Source organism: Ranitomeya imitator, chromosome 2 (genome assembly GCF_032444005.1).
Source record: "Ranitomeya imitator isolate aRanImi1 chromosome 2, aRanImi1.pri, whole genome shotgun sequence".
Lineage (NCBI taxonomy): Eukaryota > Metazoa > Chordata > Amphibia > Anura > Dendrobatidae > Ranitomeya > Ranitomeya imitator.
Genome location: NC_091283.1, coordinates 694,779,021 through 694,801,440, shown reverse-complemented (window position 1 = coordinate 694,801,440; position 22,420 = coordinate 694,779,021). Strand labels below are relative to the sequence as shown.

The 22,420-nt window shown below is 45.6% G+C and overlaps 1 protein-coding gene across 1 annotated transcript in view; it reads right to left on the bottom strand.

Annotated features, from left to right (window-relative positions):
* Positions 1 to 19,660, bottom strand: part of PPIF (peptidylprolyl isomerase F) — a 40,797-nt gene extending 21,137 nt beyond the window's left edge. Inside the window, exons 1-2 of the mRNA XM_069753091.1 lie at positions 19,454 to 19,660; positions 16,013 to 16,043 (exon numbers count right to left, since the gene is read on the bottom strand). Of these exons, the coding sequence (XP_069609192.1) occupies positions 16,013 to 16,043; positions 19,454 to 19,636 (214 nt within the window). The 5' untranslated portion in view covers positions 19,637 to 19,660. The remainder of the gene's footprint in view (positions 1 to 16,012; positions 16,044 to 19,453) is intronic.
* Positions 19,661 to 22,420: the final 2,760 nt, after the last annotated feature.

Here is a 22,420-nt window from a genome sequence, read left to right as displayed (position 1 = left end):
TGGTCAGCCACGTAGTATATAGCATAGCCACGTAGTATATTGCACAGGCACGTAGTATATAGAAGTCACGTAGTGTATTGCACAGCTACATAGTGTATAACACAGCCCATGTAGTATATAGCAATGTGGGCACTATATGTGTGGTTAAAAAAAAAAAAAACACACCTTAAAATAAAAAATAAACATATACTCACCTTCCGAAGGCCCGTTGATGTCCTGGCACCTGTGTGCGGTGCATGCGGCAGCTTCCGGTCCCAGGGTTGGTATGAGCGCAGGACCTGTGATGACGTCGCGGTCACATGACCGTGACGTCATGGCAGGTTCTTCTTGCATAGCATCCTTGGCACCGGAACCTGCCGCTTCCACTGCAGAGGACAGCGCGCGACCTCGGAAGGTGAGAACATTATTATTATTATTATTATTATTATTGTTGTTAACATTAGGTCACACAGGGTTAATAGCTGCGTTAACGGAGTGCGTTACACCGTGGCATAATGCGGTCCCTTAACCCTGTGTGAGGGCTGACTGGAGGGGAGTATGGAGCGGGCACTGACTACAGGGAGGAAGGAGCGACCATTTTGCCACCGGACTGTGCCAGTCGCTGATTGGTCGTGGCAGTGGTCGTGGGCGTTTTGCCACGACCAATCAGCGACTTGGATTTCTATGACAGAGGCTGCGACCAATGAATATCCGTGACAGACAGACGGAAGTGACCCTTAGACAATTATATAGTAGATGACTTACCTATACGTCATAGGTTGTGAAGGCATTAAAAAGTTGCCCTCTGCAGTGCTATAGCATGAAAATATGATCTATGAATAGCATTCCATGCTACAGTGCTACGGAGTGCAACTTTATTTGTTGGTTATATATGGAGGTGGCTACTCTGTTCATACCTGTACACACCTGGTTTCTGTTTGGAAGAGAGTCAGGCTTTTGTCATTTGTAAAAAAAAAAAAATATATAAATTTAGACCCCAATTTTATATTTTCAAAAAGGCCAACATTATCCATACAATTGGTTGTGCTTTTTCTGCTGAGTAAGACAATAACCAATGTGTGGAGGAAAACTACATGTGGATGCATGATAGGGCTCAAAGAACGGAGTGACATTTTGCAACACAGATTTTGATAGAATGTTTGACTTTTTGAACACAAAATTGGCTGGAATTGAGAGCGGATGCCATGTTGTATATGGAGAGTCCCTGGTGTGCCTAAACAGTGGAAACCCCCCCACAAGTGACCTCATATTGGAAACTAGACCCCTCAAGGAACTTTAGATGTGTGGCAAGCACCTTGAACCCACAGGTGCTTCACCGAATTTTACAACATTGCTCTGTTGAAGTGAAAAAATATATTTTTCCCACAAAAATGTTCCCCCAACCCCCCCCCACTTTTCTTAATTTTCACAAGGATAGCAGAAGAAATTATACCCTGAAATTTGTTGTGCAATTTCTCCCGAGTACAAGGATACCCCATTTGTGGTCAAAAGCTACTTTCAAGCACAGGGCAAAGCTCAGAAGGGAAGATATTGGAGTTCAATTTGCGGACTCCATCTTTAGAGCCGCCAAGTGCTAGAAGAGCAGAATCTACACTCTTATTTTGGAAATTATACCCTTTGGTAAGCTACAGTTGTAGTGACGATTTTGACTCCATGGATGTTTTCCACAAACAAGCAGTAGTGAATGTTGCTGAGTGAAAATTACAAACTGCTGTTGTAGGGATCTGTACATTTTAGGGACCAGTATGCTATGCAAAGCTTAGCCTACTGGAGGCATGCACCTGTAAGTTAGGCAGGCTGTCATCGCTACAGAAATGCCAAACATGTAGAGGCTATATGTGGTTTAGGTCCACTGTGAGGCTCAAAAGTGAGAGGGGCATTTGGATTTGGGACAGCAGAACTTGCTGAATTTCTTTGAGGGTGAGGAGCTATAGTGCTTTTCCAGGGCCTTTGTGCTACCAATAACGCAGAAGCCCCCTATATTTCCATTAACAGATGATAGACCTGAGTGAGGACGGGGTTGAAGCTTTTATTGGGAACATTGTATTTAGGCCGGCATCACACTAGAGAGTTTTACGGATGCATGAGAGGCGCAAAAACTACACATTGCACACGGACCAATGTTTCTCTATGGGGCAGCTCCTATCTGCCGTATATTTCTCAGGCTGAGAAAATCGCAGCATGCTGCTTTTGTCAGTGTATTGCACAAAAAAAAAAAAAAAAAAAAAATCCGCCAATGAAAGTCTATGGGGGTGAGAAAAATACGGATTACACACAGACCCTCAGTGTGACTTGCAAGAAATATGCACCGTGTTGTATAGAAAAGCCGGCAATTCAGTGCGGTGTACAGTAAAAAAAATCACACTGACAGGTTAGAATAGATAGAAAGAATAAGAGTGTGAGTGTGAGTGTGTGTGTTGCAGCGCTACATAGCAGAAAAGCTGGTAATTCAATTGCCGGCTTTTGCTTTCTCCTTATCAGACCCGACAGGATATGAGTCATGGTTTACATACAGTAAACTATTTCATATCCCTCACTACTAATGTTAGTAGAGTTTGTGTGCAAAATTTGTGGGCTCTAGCTGTTAAAATAAAGTGTTAATTCACGGAAAAAAAACTGGCGTGGGCCAGAGTGGGAAAGCCAGTGACTGAGGGAAGATATTAGTAGCCTAGAGAGGAACCAACCTTTCCCCCCCCCCTCCCTCCCCAGGCTAGAAACATCTGCCCCCAGCCACCCCAGAAAAGGCACATCTGTAAGATGCGCCCATTCTGGCACTTAGCCTCTCTTCCCACTCCCGAGTAGCGGTGGGATATGGGGTAATAAAGGGTCAATGTCACCTTGCTGTTGTAAGGTGACATTAAGCCTGGTTAATAATGGATAGGTGTCAATAGACACCTATCCATTATTAATCCTATGTTCTAAAAGGGTTGAAAAAAATAAAACAAAAAAAAAAGGAACATCGGGGGGTGCACGTTGTCTGACTCCACCACACCGGACTTTAAAAAGGTATATTGCCCAAAAAAGTGATTTTATATATTTGTGAGAATTTTTGTCTGCATTTTTGCACCCTCACTATCCAATATGGATTCATATTAATGGTAAAGTCCCTTTTCACTTTTTTTTTTTTACTATGAATTAAGTCTCATTTATTTTGTCTTTTTATAAAGAATTTTAAATTGTGCTGTGATTTGTATATTATTTTGCCATCCACAATTACCTCCTTTTTGTATAATTTTTTTTATGCATCCATAAAATTCCTTATGCATAATTTTTGGGCCCTTACATGATTATTTTGTCAGCAACAGATATAAAAAAATTTTATCCTCTGATCCGGTTTTCATTTTAAAAGTTTTTTAACTTTTGTAGAACTGATGTAAATTTCTGCTGGAGTATTTGACCAGACACGTGCACACATTTTTTCTTTTAATTTGTATTACTGTTTGCCAACGTATATTTAATAAAGGTAATTTTATATTTATTTTGTCTGATTCTTAAGTCCATTTTGTCTGGGGTTGCTTCTGTTTTTGCCTCTTGAGTGGTTATCACTGTCACGCTTTTTGGAGAGAATATATATATATATATATATATATATATATATATATATATATATATATATATTATATGCCTCTCTAATACACACAGTATATAGATACATGCGTGTACATATTTATATTTATTTTGTGCACATCCATTTAGTGTTTTACATACTGTAATGAGGCAGCAGAGTTATTCTGGACTCCGTCTGGCCTCAGTTCAGCAATCTCCTTTTCAGAAGTGCACAAAACTTGCTTTTATGCTTGTCTAAACAAGATTAACCCCTCTGTGACCTTAGACGTACTATCCCGTCGAGGTGCCCTGGGCTTATCTGACCCTGGACGGGATAGTACGTCATAGCCGATCGGCAGCGCTCACGGGGGGAGCGCGGCCGGGTGTCAGCTGCTTATCGCAGCTGACATCCGGCACTATGTGCCAGGAGCAGTCACGGACCGCCCCGGCACATTAACCCCTGGCACACCGCGATCAAACATGATCGCGATGTGCCGGCGGTGCAGGGAAGCATCGCGCAGGGAGGGGGCTCCCTGCGGGCTTCCCTGAGACCCCCGGAGCAACGCGATGTGATCGCGTTGCTGCGAGGGTCTCACCTCCCTCCCTGCTTCCTCCAGCCCCGGATCCAAGATGGCCGCGGATCCGGGTCCTGCAGGGAGGGAGGTGACTTCACAGAGCCTGCTCAGAGCAGGCACTGTGAAGGCTGCAGCGCTGCATGTCAGATCAGTGATCTGACAGAGTGCTGTGCAAACTGTCAGATCACCGATCTGTGATGTCCCCCCCTGGAACAAAGTAAAAAAAAAAAAAAAAAAAAAAAAATTTTCAAATGTGTAAAAAAAAATATTCCAAAAATAATGAAAAAAAAAAAAAAAAAGAAATATTATTCCCATAAATACATTTCTTTATCTAAATAAAAAAAAAAAAAATAAAAGTACACATATTTAGTATCGCCGCGTCCGTAACGGCCCGACCTATAAAACTGGCCCACTAGTTAACCCCTTCAGTAAACACCGTAAGAAAAAAAAAAAAAAAAGAGAGGCAAAAAACAACGCTTTATTATCATACCGCCGAACAAAAAGTGGAATAACACGCGATCAAAAGGACAGATATAAATAACCATGGTACCGCTGAAAGCGTCATATTGTCCCGCAAAAAACGAGCCGCCATACAGCATCATCAGCAAAATAAAAAAGTTATAGTCCTGAGAATAAAGCGATGCAAAAATAATTATTTTTTCTGTAAAATAGTTTTTATCGTATAAAAGCGCCAAACCATAAAAAAATGATATAAATGAGGTATCGCTGTAATCGTACTGACCCGAAGAATAAAACTGATCAATTTTACCAAACGCGGAACGGTATAAACGCCTCCCCCAATAGAAATTCATGAATAGCTGGTTTTTGGTCATTCTTCGTCACAAAAATCGGAATAAAAAGCGATCAAAAAAATGTCACGTGCCCGAAAATGTTTTCAGTAAAAACGTCAACTCGTCCCGCAAAAAACAAGACCTCACATGACTGTGGACCAAAATATGGAAAAATTATAGCTCTCAAAATGTGGTATTGCAAAAAATATTTTTTGCAATAAAAAGCGTCTTTCAGTGTGTGACGGCTGCCAATCATAAAAATCCGCTAAAAAACTCGCTATAAAAGTAAATCAAACCCCCCTTCATCACCCCCTTAGTTAGGGAAAAATAAAAAAATGTATTTTTTTCCATTTTCCCATTAGGGCTAGGGTTAAGGCTAGGGTTAGGGTTAGGGCTAGGGTTAGGATTACATTTACAGTTGGGAATAGGGTTGGGATTAGGGTTAGGGGTGTGTCAGGGTTAGAGGTGTGGTTAGGGTTACCGTTGGAATTAGGGTTAGGGGTGTGTTTAGATTAGGGTTTCAGTTATAATTGGGGGGTTTCCACTGTTTAGGCACATCAGGGGCTCTCCAAACACGACATGGCGTCCGATCTCAATTCCAGCCAATTCTGCGTTGAAAAAGTAAAACAGTGCTCCTTCCCTTCCGAGCTCTCCCGTGTGCCCAAACAGGGGTTTACCCTCACATATGGGGTATCAGCGTACTCAGGACAAATTGGACAACAACATTTAGGGTCCAATTTCTCCTGCTAACCTTGGAAAAATACAAAACTGGGGGCTAAAATATAATTTGTGGAAAAAAAAATATTTTTTATTTGCACGGCTCTGCGTTATAAACTGTAGTGAAATATTTGGGGGTTCAAAGCTCTCACAACACATCAAGATGAGTTCCTTAGGGGGTCTACTTTCCAAAATGGTGTCACTTGTGAGGGGGTTTCTACTGTTTAGGTACATTAGGGGCTCTGCAAACGCAATGTGACGCCTGCAGACCATTCCATCTAAGTCTGCATTCCAAATGGCGCTCCTTCCCTTCCGAGCCCTCCCATGCGCCCAAACGGTGGTTCCCCCTCACATATGGGGTATCAGCGTACTCAGGACAAATTGGACAACAACTTTTGGGGTCCAATTTCTCCTGTTACCCTAGGGAAAATACAAAACTGGGGGCTAAAAAATAATTTTTGTGGGAAAAAAAATTTTGTTTTATTTTTATGGCTCTGCATTATAAACTTCTGTGAAGCCCTTGGTGGGTCAAAGTGCTCACCACACATCCAGATAAGTTCCTTAGGGGGTCTACTTTCCAAAATGGTGTCACTTGTGGGGGGTTTCAATGTTTAGGCACATCAGTGGCTCTCCAAACGCAACATGGCGTCCCATCTCAATTCCTGTCAATTTTGCATTGAAAAGTCAAACGGCGCTCCTTCCCTTCCGAGCTCTCCCATGCGCCCAAACAGTGGTTTACTGCCACATATGGGGTATCAGCGTACTCAGGACAAATTGGACAACAACTTTTGGGGTCCATTTTCTCCTGTTACCCTTGGTAAAATAAAACAAATTGGAGCTCAAGTAAATTTTTTGTGTAAAAAAGTTAAATGTTCATTTTTATTTAAACATTCCAAAAATTCCTATTAAACACCTGAAGGGTTAATAAACTTCTTGAATGTGGTTTTGAGCACCTTGAGGGGTGCAGTTTTTAGAATGGTGTCACACTTGGGCATTTTCTATCATATAGACCCCTCAAAATGACTTCAAATGAGACGTGGTCCCTAAAAAAAAAAAAATGGTGTTGTAAAAATGAGAAATTGCTGGTCAACTTTTAACCCTTATAACTCCCTAACAAAAAAAAAAAAATTTGGTTCCAAAATTATGCTGATGTAAATTAGACATGTGGGAAATGTTACTTATTAAGTATTTTGTGTGACATATCTCTGTGATTTAATTGCATAAAAATTCAAAGTTTGAAAATTGCGAAATTTTCAAAATTTTCGCCAAATTTCCGTTTTTTTTCACAAATAAACGCAGGTACTATCAAAGAAATTTTACCACTATCATGAAGTACAATATGTCACGAGAAAACAATGTCAGAATCACCAGGATCCGTTGAAGCGTTTCGGAGTTATAACCTCATAAAGGGACAGTGGTCAGAATTGTAAAAATTGGCCTGGTCATTGACGTGCAAACCACCCTTGGGGGTAAAGGGGTTAAAAAAAAAAAATCTTAGTTACTCACCGGTTAACGGTGTTTTTCGGAGTCCATGACAGCACTACGGAGAGAGGGGATCCGCCCTTCAGGAACAGGAAATCCTACAGATACATAAGGGCGGCACCTCTCCCACGCATCAGTTGGTTTACAGAGCACAAGAGGACCACCAAGGTTAATAGCATACATAATAAACAATAATACAATAACTAACTATTCACTACCCGTGAATTATATAAACAAAGGAAGAGGTGTACACCCAGAACTTAAGAAGACGGGAGGGTATGTACAGGTGCTGTCATGGACTCCGAAAAACACCGTTAACCGGTGAGTAACCAAGACTTTATCGGTCGTCCATGACAGTACTAAGGAGAGAATTAGAGAGAGTAACCAACTAGGGAGGGACTACAGCTTGCAGCACCCTTACACCAAAAGAGAGGTCAGAAGAGGCACCCAGGTTCAATCTATAGTGGTTATAGAATGTGTTTGGGGAAGACCAAGTAGCAGCCTTACAAATCTGGTCGATCGATACCTCCAATCTTTCCGCCCACGAAGCCGCCATAGCTCTAGTGGAATGCGCTTTAAGACCTTCAGGCGCCGGCTTGCCCTTTGAGATATATGCCAGTGAGATGGCCTCCCTGATCCATCTAGCTAAAGTAGATTTTGATGCTCTATGCCCTTTCCTACTATGTAAAACCAGAACACATGAGCTGCAAGCACAGTGAACAAGCCTGTAGAGACATGTTCACACACCAAGAGACTTGCAAAAAAAAAAAAAAAAAAAAAAAAGAACCACAGTAGACAGCGAGTGCTAGTAAAAAGATGGAAAAAACAGGGTATTTGGTTGATACGTTTTTTGCAAAAAAAATGTATATTAAGCCGCTCTACCAAACGTCAAGGTATACCCATATCAGAGCAGTCCTAACTAATGTATGTAATCCCTATCTGATGTAATTCAAAACCTGGTCATATGTACAATACCTGTATGAGCAGGATTCAGAAAAGGAATGTCCATGTGGACACGCTGGACAGAACGGCTCCTGTGCGCACAGCTCAAAAAAAAGAGGGGTGGAGGCCTCCCCAATCTTGTGGACACAAGAAAACAATTATGTAAAACCAGAACACATGAGCTGCAAGCACAGTGAACAAGGCTTTTTTTTGAGCTGTGCGCACAGGAGCCGTTCTGTCCAGCGTGTCCACATGGACATTCCTTTTCTGAATCCTGCTCATACAGGTATTGTACATATGACCAGGTTTTGAATACATCAGATAGGGATTACATACATTAGTTAGGACTGCTCTGATATGGGTATACCTTGACGTTTGGTAGAGCGGCTTAATATACATTTTTTGCAAAAAACGTATCAACCAAATACCCTGTTTTTTCCATCTTTTTACTAGCACTCGCTGTCTGTGATTTTTTTTGCAACAGAGTGTTTTTGGTTTTACTGTGCTTTTTTGTGCCCTTTCCTACTACCCTGATAGATAACGCCCTATTCGTGTCCTATCTTCCAGGGATCAGTTACCGCTAGATACATCTTTTTACATCTAAAGTGTGTAGCTTCCTTTCCTTATTAGTAGGATTGGGGAGGAAAGATGGAAGAACTATTTCCTGTGTTCTGTGGAATCTGGACACTACCTTAGGAAGATATGCTGGATCAGGGGGACAGTATCACTATCATCCCTAAGCTGCATGTAAGGGGGAACCCTGGATAATGCTTGGATGTCGCCTATCCTACGTGCCGATGTTAGGGCCACCAGGAAGGCTACTTTAAGGGATAGATTTTTAATAGAGACTGAAGTAATCGGCCCAAATGGGGCCTCTGTCATGGCTGAGAGGACTAGGTTCAGGTCCCATGGCATGACCCTATTTTTCACCATTGGCCAAGACAGTTTTGTCGCCCTGATGAATCTGCTGACCCAGTAGTTCTCAGCAATGTTACAACCAAAGAGGGCCCCTAAGGCTGATACCTGCACTTTAAGAGTATTTGGGGATAACCCCATATCTATCCCCTTCTGTAAAAATTCCAAAATCTGGTTTATAGGTATTGACTGACCAGCTATTACCCCCGAGTTCTGAAGAAATCTCTTCCAGATCCTGACAAATTTTTGTGGTGATTATTTTTCTGCTCCTCAGCAGAGTGTTAATGAGGCCCGGAGAGAACCACCTATCTTAACAGCGCCCGCTCAAAATCCACGCCATCAGATGAAGGCCAACCGCCCGAAGATGGTAGACTGGGCCCTGGGATAGGAGATCCGGGATGTCTGGCAAGACCCATGGGTCAGATATCGACACAGCCCTTAGGCATGGAAACCACGTTCTTCTGGGCCAGAAGGGGGCAATTACTATTACTGTGGCTCTGTCCTTCCTGATTTTCCTCACCACCAGAGGAATTAGAGACAGGGGAGGAAAGGCGTAGGCTTGCCTGAAGTCCCAGTCTATGAGGAGGGCGTCTACTGACAGGATTTTCTCTCGGGTTCAGAGAGCAGAATTGTGTCACTTTTCTGTTTTCTTTTGTGGCGAACAGGTCCACCTTTGGTTGACCCCACCTTTCCACAATGAGGTTGAAGATGGAGCCGTTCAGAGACCATTTTCCCTGCTTTAATGTGTTGCGGCATTAGAAATCACCAGTGTTCTCTGCTCCTCTTATGTGAAGAGCCAACAATGAGAGGAGATGTTGCTTGTCTGTTCCAGCTAGCAGATCTGCTACGCACATTAGGGATTTGGAACGGGTCCCACCTTGGTGGTTTATATATGCCACGGTGACTCGATTGTCCGAGAAAACCCGCACGTGGTGGACCTGTAGATGGACAAGGAGTGATTTAACTGCCTGTTCCACTGCCGTTAACTCCTTCAGGTTGGAGGACATTTCCATCTGACACTGATCCCAACGCCCCTGTACCAATATATCCGCCATGTGAGCCCCCCACCCAGAAGGGCTAGCGTCTGAGGTGACTATACGAGTTACATTATATTCCCAGGGGACCCCCGTGGACAGGTTCTCTCGGTCTAGCCACCATTCGAGGGATACAATAGCGTCTTGGGATAGGGTCAGCAGGCTCTCCAGACACCCCAACCTTTTTTGTTGTAACAGCACCTCGCCCTGAAGTATCCTCATAGGATACTGGGCCCCATCAGACCGCTGGAATACAGGACGAGAGAGAGCCTAACAGAGACATGGCTCTTCTAAGGGACATGGTGGGGTTTTTAGAGGCATTCAGCACCTAAAGGTGCAGGCGATCAATTTTCTCGAGAGGCAGATGGCATTCCTGAACCTGAGAATCCAGGGTCAGGCCTTTAAAAAAAAAAAAAAAAAAAAAAAAGTTCGCTGCACCGTCATAGGCTGTAACCGAGATTTTTTTTAACATTTAGCATCCACCCCAGACGCTCCAGAGCAGACATTACTTTATGTAATTGTTCCAGACAGTGATCCGCCGTTTTACCCACAATAAGGAGATAGTCCAGGTAGGGGATTATTAGAATGTCAGACTCATGTAGGTGTGCCATAACTTCAGCCATTACCTTGGTAAACACCCGAGGGGCGACTGATATACCAAAAGGGAGGGCCCTATACTGGAAATGTCTGACTACCCCATCCAACCGCACCGCCACCCTCAGGAATCGTTGGTGTCCTGCATAAATGGGGATATGGTAATAGGCGTCCTTTAAATCCAATACTACCATAAAGCAGTTTTTAAACAGTAGCTTTATTGCGGTGTTAATAGTCTCCATTTTAAATGATTGTACGGTCAGGAAATTGTTAAGAGCCCTAAGATTAATAATTGCTTTAAAAGGAGCCGTCAGGTTTACGTATCAGGAATAGAGGAGAGTAGAACCCTCTACCCTGTTCTCCCTCCGGAACCTCCGATAGGACATTCTTAACGAGCAGGTCGCGAACTTCCATTTCCAGGGCCGCCTGTTCTGCTGGAGAGGACCTGAGTAATTCTGAAGCAATTCTGAGTGATAGAGGAGAACTCTAGCCGCAGACATTATTCCCAAAATCCAAATCGCTACTGGAGATTTTGGACCAGGCCGGGTAGAAGGCAGAAAGTCTACCTCCCACTGGGGCGACTAGTCATTGGGGTGGTTTTTTGACTTCCCAGGATGGTTCTTGATGTCCCCCACCTCCAAACATAAATCCAGTACCTTTCTTCCTTTCATCGTCCCATCTGCTCTGGTCTCTAGCTGGTCTCCTTCGGAAGAACCTCTTCCCTGCAAAGGGACGCCTGTAAGAAGTGGTCGGTAGACTGGGAAATTTTTTCTTCTCGTCTCCGGCTTTCTCCAGCAGTTCGTCCAGGACTGGACCGAACAGGTATTCCCCTTCGCATGGGATAGAGCACAGACGGGATCTGGACTGAAGGTCACCCGGTCAACATTTCAGCCACAGGGCCCTGCGTGCCGCACTTGATAATCCTGCCACTCTGGCCGCCATCCTTGCCGAATCTGCAGATGCGTCCGCGAGAAAGGCAGTGGCGTTCTGAATTGTTGGCAGGAATTTTAACATAGAATCCCTGAAGACTCCCTCTCCCAATTTGGACCCTAGCTGATCCAGCCAGACCATCATTGATCTGGCTGCACATGTCGCCGCTACTGCAGGTCTTAGGGCACCCGCCGACATCTCCCATGTCCCTTTAAGAAATGAGTCAGCCTTCTTATCGAGGGGATCCCTTAGGGAAGCCATGTCGTCAAAGGGGATAGATGATCTTTTAGACGCCTTAGCCACCGATGTGTCCAATTTTGGTGCTTTATCCCACGTGTTCACCAGGGGGTCCTCAAAGGGATATCTGCGTTTAAAGGCCGGTGAAAAGGAGCCTTTTTTCTCTGGCTTTTTCCATTCCCTTTTGATAAGGTTCTGAACCTTGTCATTAAGCGGAAAAGACCTACACTTTTTTGGGTCTAGACCGCCAAACATTAGATCCTGCGCTGAAAGTTCTGGCCTTTCGTCAGCCACCCCCATGGTGGATCTAACTGATTTGATCAGCTTGTCCATCTGGTCCAGCAGGAAACAGAAACGATTAGAATCCTCTTCTGAAGAGGACGCTGAGGAAACAGAGGTGTCTGAATCATTCTCCTTTCTAGGGCCAGCGGACGAATCCGAATCTGAGGCGCTAGGCTCCCTTCTTTTGGAAGGCTCCCCCCGGGACAGGGATTTCAGGGAATCTTTCACCTCCTTCCTGATAATGTCCCTAAGGTTTGATGTAAAATCGGGAGACTCTTCCGCCACCTATGGGAGCGGAGAAAAAGACTATGTAATTTTACCCCGGAGCTACCGCTAACCGTGTTCCCATCAATATATTTCCTACTGTCTTCCGCACACACGACTGACAGTCTCTTAGGGTAGGCGTCTCGCAAAGGGCAAGCGCATAGCGCACACTCCTTGTTTTTTTACTTTACCAGCGCATTTTTTCCCCCTACGGAAATAAACATAGGAAAAGACTGCATCAGGGTACGTTCACGTAGATCTCTTACCCAGGCAGTAGCGGTAGGTACCGGATCACTGCGGTCCAGATCCTTTTGTCTAGATCTGCGACTGGGCTGATTACTGCGTCCGCGGGTCTTCGGCTGGGGGTTCGCATGGGACTTCTCCGAGGATCTGTCCTGCTCCTCCAGCAGACCGACTGTAGCTTCCGGCTCATCCATAGCTGCAGATGGGCTCACAAGCAGCCCTGCAGTGCTCTGTATGGCTATATATAGCCCTTCCCCCGGATCATGTGCAGGTGCATGGCTCAATCCACCCCCGCACCTGCAGATCCTTGTGCCCCCCCAATCGCCCGATGCAGGATAACCGGCCGGTGTTTTACTTCCGGTCTAGGCCCCATCCCCTCCACGCATCACTTCCGGTATCGGCAGTGAGCCCAGGGACGCGCCCAGAAGCCAGGGGATGGCACCGCCGGACCCCCCCAGCCACCCACAGCACAGCGGCGATTAGCGGCACAAGCCAGCGACCGACCCCCGGTCCCACGCCACCCCTGAACCGGAAGGAGCGCACAGGACGCTGCACCGCACCGACAGGGACCAGAGGTGGGGAAGATCAAGGCCCAGGAGGGTGAACGGACCCCAGGGCGGGAAAGGGAGGGGGGGGGGGGGGGGGACATACTCACCTCGCTGCCACTGGGGACGGACCTCCTCCGGACGCTGCTGCACCACTCACTGTCGTGGAGTCCTACACGGACCCACCGTGGCACTTCCAGGGACCTGCACTGCCCGAGGTAGGAGACCCCCTCGCTACCTGGGTTGGACAGCCGGCCTGGGTCTTGATAGGTGATCGAAGTCGTATCTGAAGGGAATCCTGTCCTCCAGGAACAGGAAACCAACTGATGTGTGGGAGAGGTGCTGCCCTTATGTATCTGTAGGATTTCCTGTTCCTGAAGGGCGGATCCCCTCTCTCCGTAGTGCTGTCATGGATTGCCGGATCACTGGCCAGACGGCGTGCATAGTGTCCATGAGGGAATCTTCTGCTGGGGGTTCCGTCAATCACGTATTTCAGATATTTACACTGAAAATCTGCATAGGATAAATGTAAGCTGAGCCTTAGGCCGGTGTCACACTGGCGTTAAAAAAAAAAAAAAAAAAAACACACGCACAACACCGCGATTCAGGAACCAGCTTTATTATTCGGGTCAGTACGATTATAGCGTTTTTAGGTTTTGAAGCTTTTATAATATAAATACTTAAAGACAAATTATTATTTTTGCATTGCTTTTCTCAGAGAGTACAACTATTGAACTATTTTTCTGCTGATGGAGCTGTATGGCAGCTTTTGGGGGAAGGGGGGCAAAATGACATTTTGGGTATGTTCCCACGTTCCTGATTTCCCTCTTTTTTTTTTTCAGGACTAAAAACCGCAGCTCTTGGCAGAAAACGCAGGTCCTTTTTTTGGTGCGTTTTTTGATGTGTTTTTTGATGCAGTTTTCTATGCAGAGTCTGTTTTCTAGGAAGTTTTTTAGGGTTAAAATGGCTGAAAATACCCTAACCCTACCCCTATTCTAACAGTGGAAAAAAAAAAAAAAAAAAAAAAAATTCTTGATTTTTTTATTGTCCCTACCTATGGGGGTAACAAAGGGGGGGGGGGTCATTTACAATTTTTTTTTTTTGATCACCGAGATAGGTTATATCTCAGGGTTATATCTCAGTGATCAATCTCAGTGATCAAAATGCACTTTGTAACTAATCTGCCGGCCGATTCGGCGGGCGCACTGCGCATGCGCCCGCCATTTTGCAAGATGGCGGCGCCCAGGGAGAAGACGGCCGGACGGACACCGGGAGGCCGGGTAAGTATAAGGGGGGGGGGGGGCAGCCACACTGCAGCGGTTCTGCACCACAAACCGCAGATATTTTTTTCATCTGCGGGTTTGACCTCACAATGGAGGTCTATGGGTGCAGAACCGCTGCAGTTCCGCAAAAAGAAGAAGTGACATGGTACTTCTTTTTTACCTCGGCTCTTCAGTGCGGCTTTTTTCGCGATTTTCCGCAATGTGGGCACAGCAGTTCCTGTTTTCCATAGGGTACATTGTAATGTACCCTGCATGGAAAACAGCTGCGGACCCGCAGCGGGAAAATCGCGGCGATTCCGCATGAAAAAAAAAGGATGGTGTGAACATGGCCTTTCAGAGATTCAATTTTTATTTACATTTGTCTTTTTGACAGTTCTTCCATTGTTTTGGTTCGGTGGTATGAGGCAAAGAAACTATGCGTTTTTTTGTTTTTTTTTACGGTGTTCACTGAAGGAGTGAATTGGTGGGACAGTTTTATAGGTCGGTACATTCGATGTGGTGATACCAAATGTGTGCTTTATTTTTGTTTTTAGATAAATGTATTAAATCTCATTTTTACAATTTTTAAATACGGTAACTATTACATTGTCCCAGGATGGGATATCAACTTTATACTGAGAGATTACACGTCTAATACTCTGCAATACTTCTGCATTGCAGAGCATTATATCAGCGTCTCACACAGGGAGGAGAGACATCAGCTCCTGCTCTGGGCATTAGCCGACAGGCCACCGTCCCCGAGAGCATTTCAGAGAAAATTATACCTGGATGCAAGAAGCACCTCAGTGTTGCAGAGGGAGAAAAAAAACCTGGCTGCAATCATGTATGCTTCCTGTGGTTAGGGCAGCATGAATCAGGTGGCAGGTTCTCCAACTGCTGAGATACCAGCCACCTCTTGCCAGTCCTGCTAATTTATATACCGCAGTTAGCGTTCCTCCCTCCCCATCTGCTCTTGAAAAATTGACAGTCCCGGAAAAGGAGAAAATCCCCCTGCTTCCTTGCCCCGGCAGCTTCAAGAGCAGGTCTTCTAATTAGTGATGAGCGAATATACTCGTTACTGAAGATTTCGAGCATGCTCGGGGGTCCGCCAAGTATTTTTTAGTGCTCGGAGATTTAGTTTTTCTTGCCGCAGCTGAATGATTTACATCTGTTAGCTAGCATAAGTACATGTGGGGTTGCCTGGTTGCTGGGGAATCCCCACATGGACTTATGCTGGCTAACAGATGTAAATCATTCAGTTGCGGTGATTAATACTAAATCTCCGAGCACTAAAAGAGTATATTCGCTCATCACACTTGTAATCACTGGTTTCACTTTCTTGAGCCATACAACTTGTTCAAAAGTCACTGTTCTCCATATGTAGATATAGGTATAACAGAAAGCAGTGGGCCAAGGCTACGGGATAGGAAGTGTCACTCAAGGAGGAGAAACGGCAACACACGGGAAGGTTTTGTAGCAGTCTGCTGCTAAACACACGCTGAAACCACCATTTGAATGAAGAGAGTCTGTAAGGAGACAAACTCTTTATAAAAAATAAATAAATAATAATAATCTGTTTAAATCATTGTATTTCTAAGCAGCCTCCACTTTCCTGCATGACAAGAGTGTTATTTTGCCGCAGATCAAACTTACCAGAAGTTTTTGGCACCACATCTGCTTTCAACTGCAAGAAAAAGCAATGATAAAGAGTCACTTATGGAAGAATGTGTTGTTCATGTAGAAACTAAACACTGTGCTCGTGGTGCAGGGACGCCAAGCAATACAGATTATCAGCTACACACCAGATGTGGCTTTTTTGTTCCTGCTTAGGAGCTGACAGCAGTAAAGCTGCGTGCCACAACAGGACTTCCCGTCCAACAACATTCTGCAAGTAGGGGACTGAGCGTTTATGTTTGGAGATGGACAGCGATCCGTATGGGCGGCCAGTGTAGAGCAGCCTCTTCATACGGTTCCGCTGTCTGCCAACTTCATGGACTCAAGGTTCATGATAAGACGCATTTACAGGGGTCAGATGACAGCACTATAAAATATAAACCATGTCTCTGCTCCAGATTTCCCAGTCATTAGCAAGTTACCTATTCTAAATGACAGGCAATTGCCAAAATGGGAAACATCCGTTAATGATATGTGCACAATGTCTTCCAGGCACATCCCACATTAGGCCGGTTTCACACGTCAGTGGCTCCGGTACGTGTGGTGACCGTTTCCTCACGCACCGGAGACACTGACACACGTAGACACATTAAAATGAATGTATCTCTGCAGATGTCAGCGTGTTTTCACGGACCGTGTGTCAGTGTGCAAAACAGGAAGACAGTGTTTGTGGGAGCGCACGGATCACACGGACCCATTAAAGTCAATGGGTGCTTGTAAACACGTACGGCGTTTTTTAATTCATAGGGTTAAAAATGGGGGAAAAAAAAAAAAAAAAAGTTTCAAAAAACAGACACTGACAAGAAAACGGACAGCACATGGATGGCTTACATGCACACACGGACACCTCCAGGACTGTTTCTTCCAGTACCGGAAAAATACGGATGTGTGAGACTGGCCTTATAAAGCGCATCAATCTATAATTTACCAATGTATAGCATTTAAAAACGACATTGCTGTGGACATGTCAAGTGTTAGGTCACTTTTACCCACTTCAGGGTTCAGTCATCTTCAGTTAAGAGGTAACATGTTTGTGGGTACTATGGATCTGTAGGAGGAAGTTGGCATTTACCTTACACACTATAAACCAACCTTATTTGGCCAAGGACAGGCAGATGCCTATAAACATTAATGGAAACTATATAACCAAATCTTACTCAGCAGCCTGAGACACCAGAGTGAAACACCTACCACAGACTCTGCACAATGTCGCTACAAGTTTACAATTATTACTTCACTTTGTAATTCTATTAGGTAATAATATCTGGCAAACATTGCCAACATGTCGAATTATTTCTCAGCTTTACCAAATCCTGAGCGGCATGTTTCCCCTTGTCACGTACAGATACAGCCATTGATCTGTGGCTACACAAGACAGATTGCCTGCTTAGGCCTCTTTCACATTTCCGGCTTTTGCGGTCCGTTGCAACGTGTCGTTCTGTGCAAAAAAAGCATCATGTAAAGCTGCCCGCAGGATGTGTTTTTTGCACATAGACTTGTGTTGCCAACAGATCGCGACGTAAGGCCATACGTTGCATCCATCATGCACTGGATGCGTTGTGTTTTGGCGGACCATCGTATCGGAAAAACATTCAAGGGAATGTTTTTTTCGTACATCGAATCCTGCAATTCCTACCACGCATGCGCGGCCGGAACTCCACCTCCTCCTCCCCGGGACTTTACAATGGGCAGCGGATGCGTTGAAAACCTGCATCCGCTGCCCACTTTGTGCCAAATTTTCACAACATGCGTCGCTTTGTGACGGCCACGTACCGACGGAAGTGTGAAAGAAGCCTTAGCCCTGTGAAAGCTAAAGTGGGGTCCATAAATATGCCTGTTACTAGGAAAGCTGGGTTTGAACCAATATTGGTTCAAACCCAGCTTTCCTAGTAACAGGTATATTAAAGATGGAGGACATAGCTCAATGGCATCGAGGGGTTTTAAAGCAGATTTTAGACATTTTGAAATGTTACCTGTGAACTCCAGCAGGTGACCAAGGATGTTAGTCAGCAGATAAATCTACATCAGGCTACTCCTACACACGTCACCACTGTATATAGCTCATTTATTGGGATAGGTCACATAGTTTCAGAATGATGGCAACTTAACAGACTAATTAAACTATGAACATCACTACATTGCAGCTAAATTAATATGGACACTAATAATACAAGACAACAACATGAGGAAATACCCGCTTCCCTGGAGCAGCAATGCTGTACAATATTGACTGGTGACCCCCTCCCCAATACTGACGGCTAGGCTTTATATATATACTGTACAAGGCCCGAGAGTCTGTAGAGCCGCAGCACCATGTCACTGGTTACACATAGAAGCTGTAGGAGAGCTCAGCACAAACAGGGTCTTATTGTGGTTTTCCCTGAAGAAGTGATTATATGCTTCGAAAACCCTTGAAATAACCCCACACGTTTCTGTACCATACTGGGATATACGTCTCCATTCTGTCAGCAGTGCGGAGTATTGGCCACTTACAGTCTGGTTACACATAATGGCAGCACTGGAGCGGAGCCCATCAGCAGAAATCTGCCAGCTACACAGTTTGCACTTGGCAGTCAGCCATGTATGTGGCTGAACTGGTTCGAAGGTCACCAGTTACATGTGCTTGGGAGCAATTGTCATCTATGCCCCATTATAGCGAGCAAATACCATGGACTTGGCATAGCAAGAGCGACCATAGACATAATACAGGTCACCCTGCACGTGGTCCAAGGGATTGGTACAGAATATCCCCTGCCATTACCAGTGTCTAGAAGTCATAGAAAGCATACAGGAGATAGTGGCAAGAAAGTGCACACTGCAGGGCGAGTCTAAACTGGGAATTACAATGGAAGTGCAGACTTCTGGACCATCAGACCCTGTAATAAAGGGGCACAGCCATAAGGCCCATCTATACTGATCAGGAACATCCAAGCAACTCTGACCGCTGCAGATCACGGCTCCCAGTATGGCTATGCTCCCTAAACTGGGACCAAGGCTAGGAATTCCCATATAAGTGCCCTGCATGGTGACAATGAGTGCCCATAGTTCCATAGGGAAACAATAGCAGGCATGTACCCAAGGAGTGCCCACAGTAGCCCCCTAACCAGCAATATGGGCACTCTGCTGCCCAGAGTGAGAACTTGCATGGCTTAAGTCACAAGGAGCACAGAAGAACAGATACAAGAGCAGCAGTAAAGCCAGAGAATTGTGTCCTCCAACCAGTCCAAGGACAACAGGTCACTCGGATCCAGAATGCCTATAGGGGGCGCCAAATAATCCTAGATTCACTTCTCCATTCATTCAGGTCATGCCAACTGCTAACACTAGATGGCGACACATATGATCCCAACATGGTACCGCCCAATGACAAATGAAGCATGACCCCCACACACACTACAAAGTGACAAGAGAGACCCCTACCTCTAAAACAATGCGCCCGAGTGGCTGGTTGTCTGCGACTATATCCATATACACCAGCGGGTTCGCTTTACGTGAGCTCCGGTAGTCACCACCAGTGCTGCTACTGCATGGCCTTATGGACGGGAGTGACCCGGATGAAGACCGGCAGATCCTCTGCAGCAGACGGCTAGAACACGACAGCATGGTGCAAGCAATGTGATCTGTAGGAAAGTCGGGCTAGAGCTATATACTCTCCGCACAGCGACACCAGCGGCTAGCCGTGGCACTGCAGGGGAAAAGACAAATCTGACAGGAATTCTCACGAGCAAGAAACGTGACAGAACGCAATGTGCAGGAGTGCGAACACGTCCTGTAATTCCTATCACATGTCCGGCGTCCCCAACATGTGCCCTAACAGCAGCCCCCTTATTTATTGAGTGTCCTGTAGTTACTATCACATGTCCGGCGTCCCCAACATGTGCCCTAACAGCAGCCCCCTTATTTATTGAGTGTCCTGTAGTTACTATCACATGTCCGGCGTCCCCAACATGTGCCCTAACAGCAGCCCCCTTATTTATTGAGTGTCCTGTAGTTACTATCACATGTCCGGCATCCCCAACATGTGCCCTAACAGCAGCCCCCTTATTTATTTGGTGTCCTGTAGTTACTATCACATGTCCGGCGTCCCCAACATGTGCCCTAACAGCAGCCCCCTTATTTATTGAGTGTCCTGTAGTTACTATCACATGTCCGGCATCCCCAACATGTGCCCTAACAGCAGCCCCCTTATTTATTGGGTGTCATGTAGTTACTATCACATGTCCGGCATCCCCAACATGTGCCCTAACAGCAGCCCCCTTATTTATTGGGTGTCATGTAGTTACTATCACATGTCCGCCGTCCCCAACATGTGCCCTAACAGCAGCCCCCTTATTTATTGGGTGTCATGTAGTTACTATCACATGTCCGCCGTCCCCAACATGCGCCCTAACGGCAGCCCCCTTATTTATTGGGTGTCATGTAGTTACTATCACATGTCCGGCATCCCCAACATGTGCCCTAACAGCAGCCCCCTTATTTATTGGGTGTCATGTAGTTACTATCACATATCCGCCGTCCCCAACATGTGCCCTAACAGCAGCCCCCTTATTTATTGGGTGTCATGTAGTTACTATCACATGTCCAGCGCCCCCAACATGTGCCCTAACAGCAGCCCCCTTATTTATTGGGTGTCATGTAGTTACTATCACATGTCCGCCGTCCCCAACATGTGCCGTAACAGCAGCCCCCTTATTTATTGGGTGTCATGTAGTTACTATCACATGTCCGGCATCCCCAACATGTGCCCTAACAGCAGCCCCCTTATTTATTGGGTGTCATGTAGTTACTATCACATGTCCGCCGTCCCCAACATGTGCCCTAACAGCAGCCCCCTTATTTATTGGGTGTCATGTAGTTACTATCACATGTCCGCCGTCCCCAACATGCGCCCTAACGGCAGCCCCCTTATTTATTGGGTGTCATGTAGTTACTATCACATGTCCAGCGCCCCCAACATGTGCCCTAACAGCAGCCCCCTTATTTATTGGGTGTCATGTAGTTACTTTCGCATGTCCGCCGTCCCCAACATGTGCCCTAACAGCAGCCCCCTTATTTATTGGGTGTCATGTAGTTACTATCACAAGTCCGGCGTCCCCAACATGTGCCCTAACAGCAGCCCCCTTAGGGTATGTTCACATTTGCGTCTTTGGGCGCAACGTCATCGACGGATACCGACGCATGTGTCATGCGCCCCTATCTTTAACATGGGGAGCGCATGGACATGCGCCGGTATGCATTGTCATGTGTTTTACGACGCATACGTCATTTTGACGCACCAGACAGGGTGCGGACGATGCTACAGGTAGCATTTTTCATGCGTCACATTTCCGATAAAAACCGCATGCAACGCACTTGCGTCGTAAATGCGTCAAAAAACACATTAGTGGCTATGTAAAACGCATATGGCGCAGGTGCCTGCGTTGACCCGCGTTGGTCGACACATGCGCCTTTTGAGTATAATGCAAGTGATGTTTTTTTTTACCGTTTTAGATCTTCAATTCTATAGGACAACGCATGCGTCAAAAAATGCTGCGTTATGTATGCGTTTTGTGTTGCGTCGACGACGCTGTGCCCAAAGATGCAAATGTGAACGTAGACTTATTTATTGTGTGTCCTGTAGTTACTATCCCATGTCCGCCGTCCCCAACATGTGCCCTAACAGCAGCCCCCTTATTTATTGTGTGTCCTGTAGTTCCTATCACATGTCTGGCGTCCCCAACATGTGCCCTAACAGCAGCCCCTTTATTTATTGTGTGTCCTGTAGTTCCTATCACATGTCCGGCACTCCCAACATGTGCCGTAACAGCAGCACCCTTATTTATTGTGTGTCCTGTAGTTAATATCCCATGTCCGGCGTCCCCAACATGTGCCCTAACGGCAGACTTCTTATTTATTGTGTGTCCTGTAGTTACTATCACATGTCCGGCACCCCCAACATGTGCCCTAACAGCAGCCCCCTTATTTATTGTGTGTCCTGTAGTTACTATCACATATCCGGCGTCCCCAACATGTGCCCTAACAGCAGACCCCTTATTTATTGTGTGTCCTGTAGTTCCTATCACATGTCCGGCGTCCCCAACATGTGCCCTAACAGCAGCCCCCTTATTGTGTGTCCTGTAGTTCCTATCACATGTTCGGCGTCCCCAACATGTGGCCCTAACAGCAGCCCCCTTATTAATTGTGTGTCCTGTAGTTACTATCACATGTCCGGCGTCCCCAACATGTGCCCTAACAGCAGCCCCCTTATTTATTGTGTGTCCTGTAGTTACTATCACATGTCCGGCGCCCCCAACATGTGCCCTAACAGCAGCCCCCTTATTTATTGTGTGTCCTGTAATTCCTATCACATGTTCGGCGTCCCCAACATGTGCCCTAACAGCAGCCCCC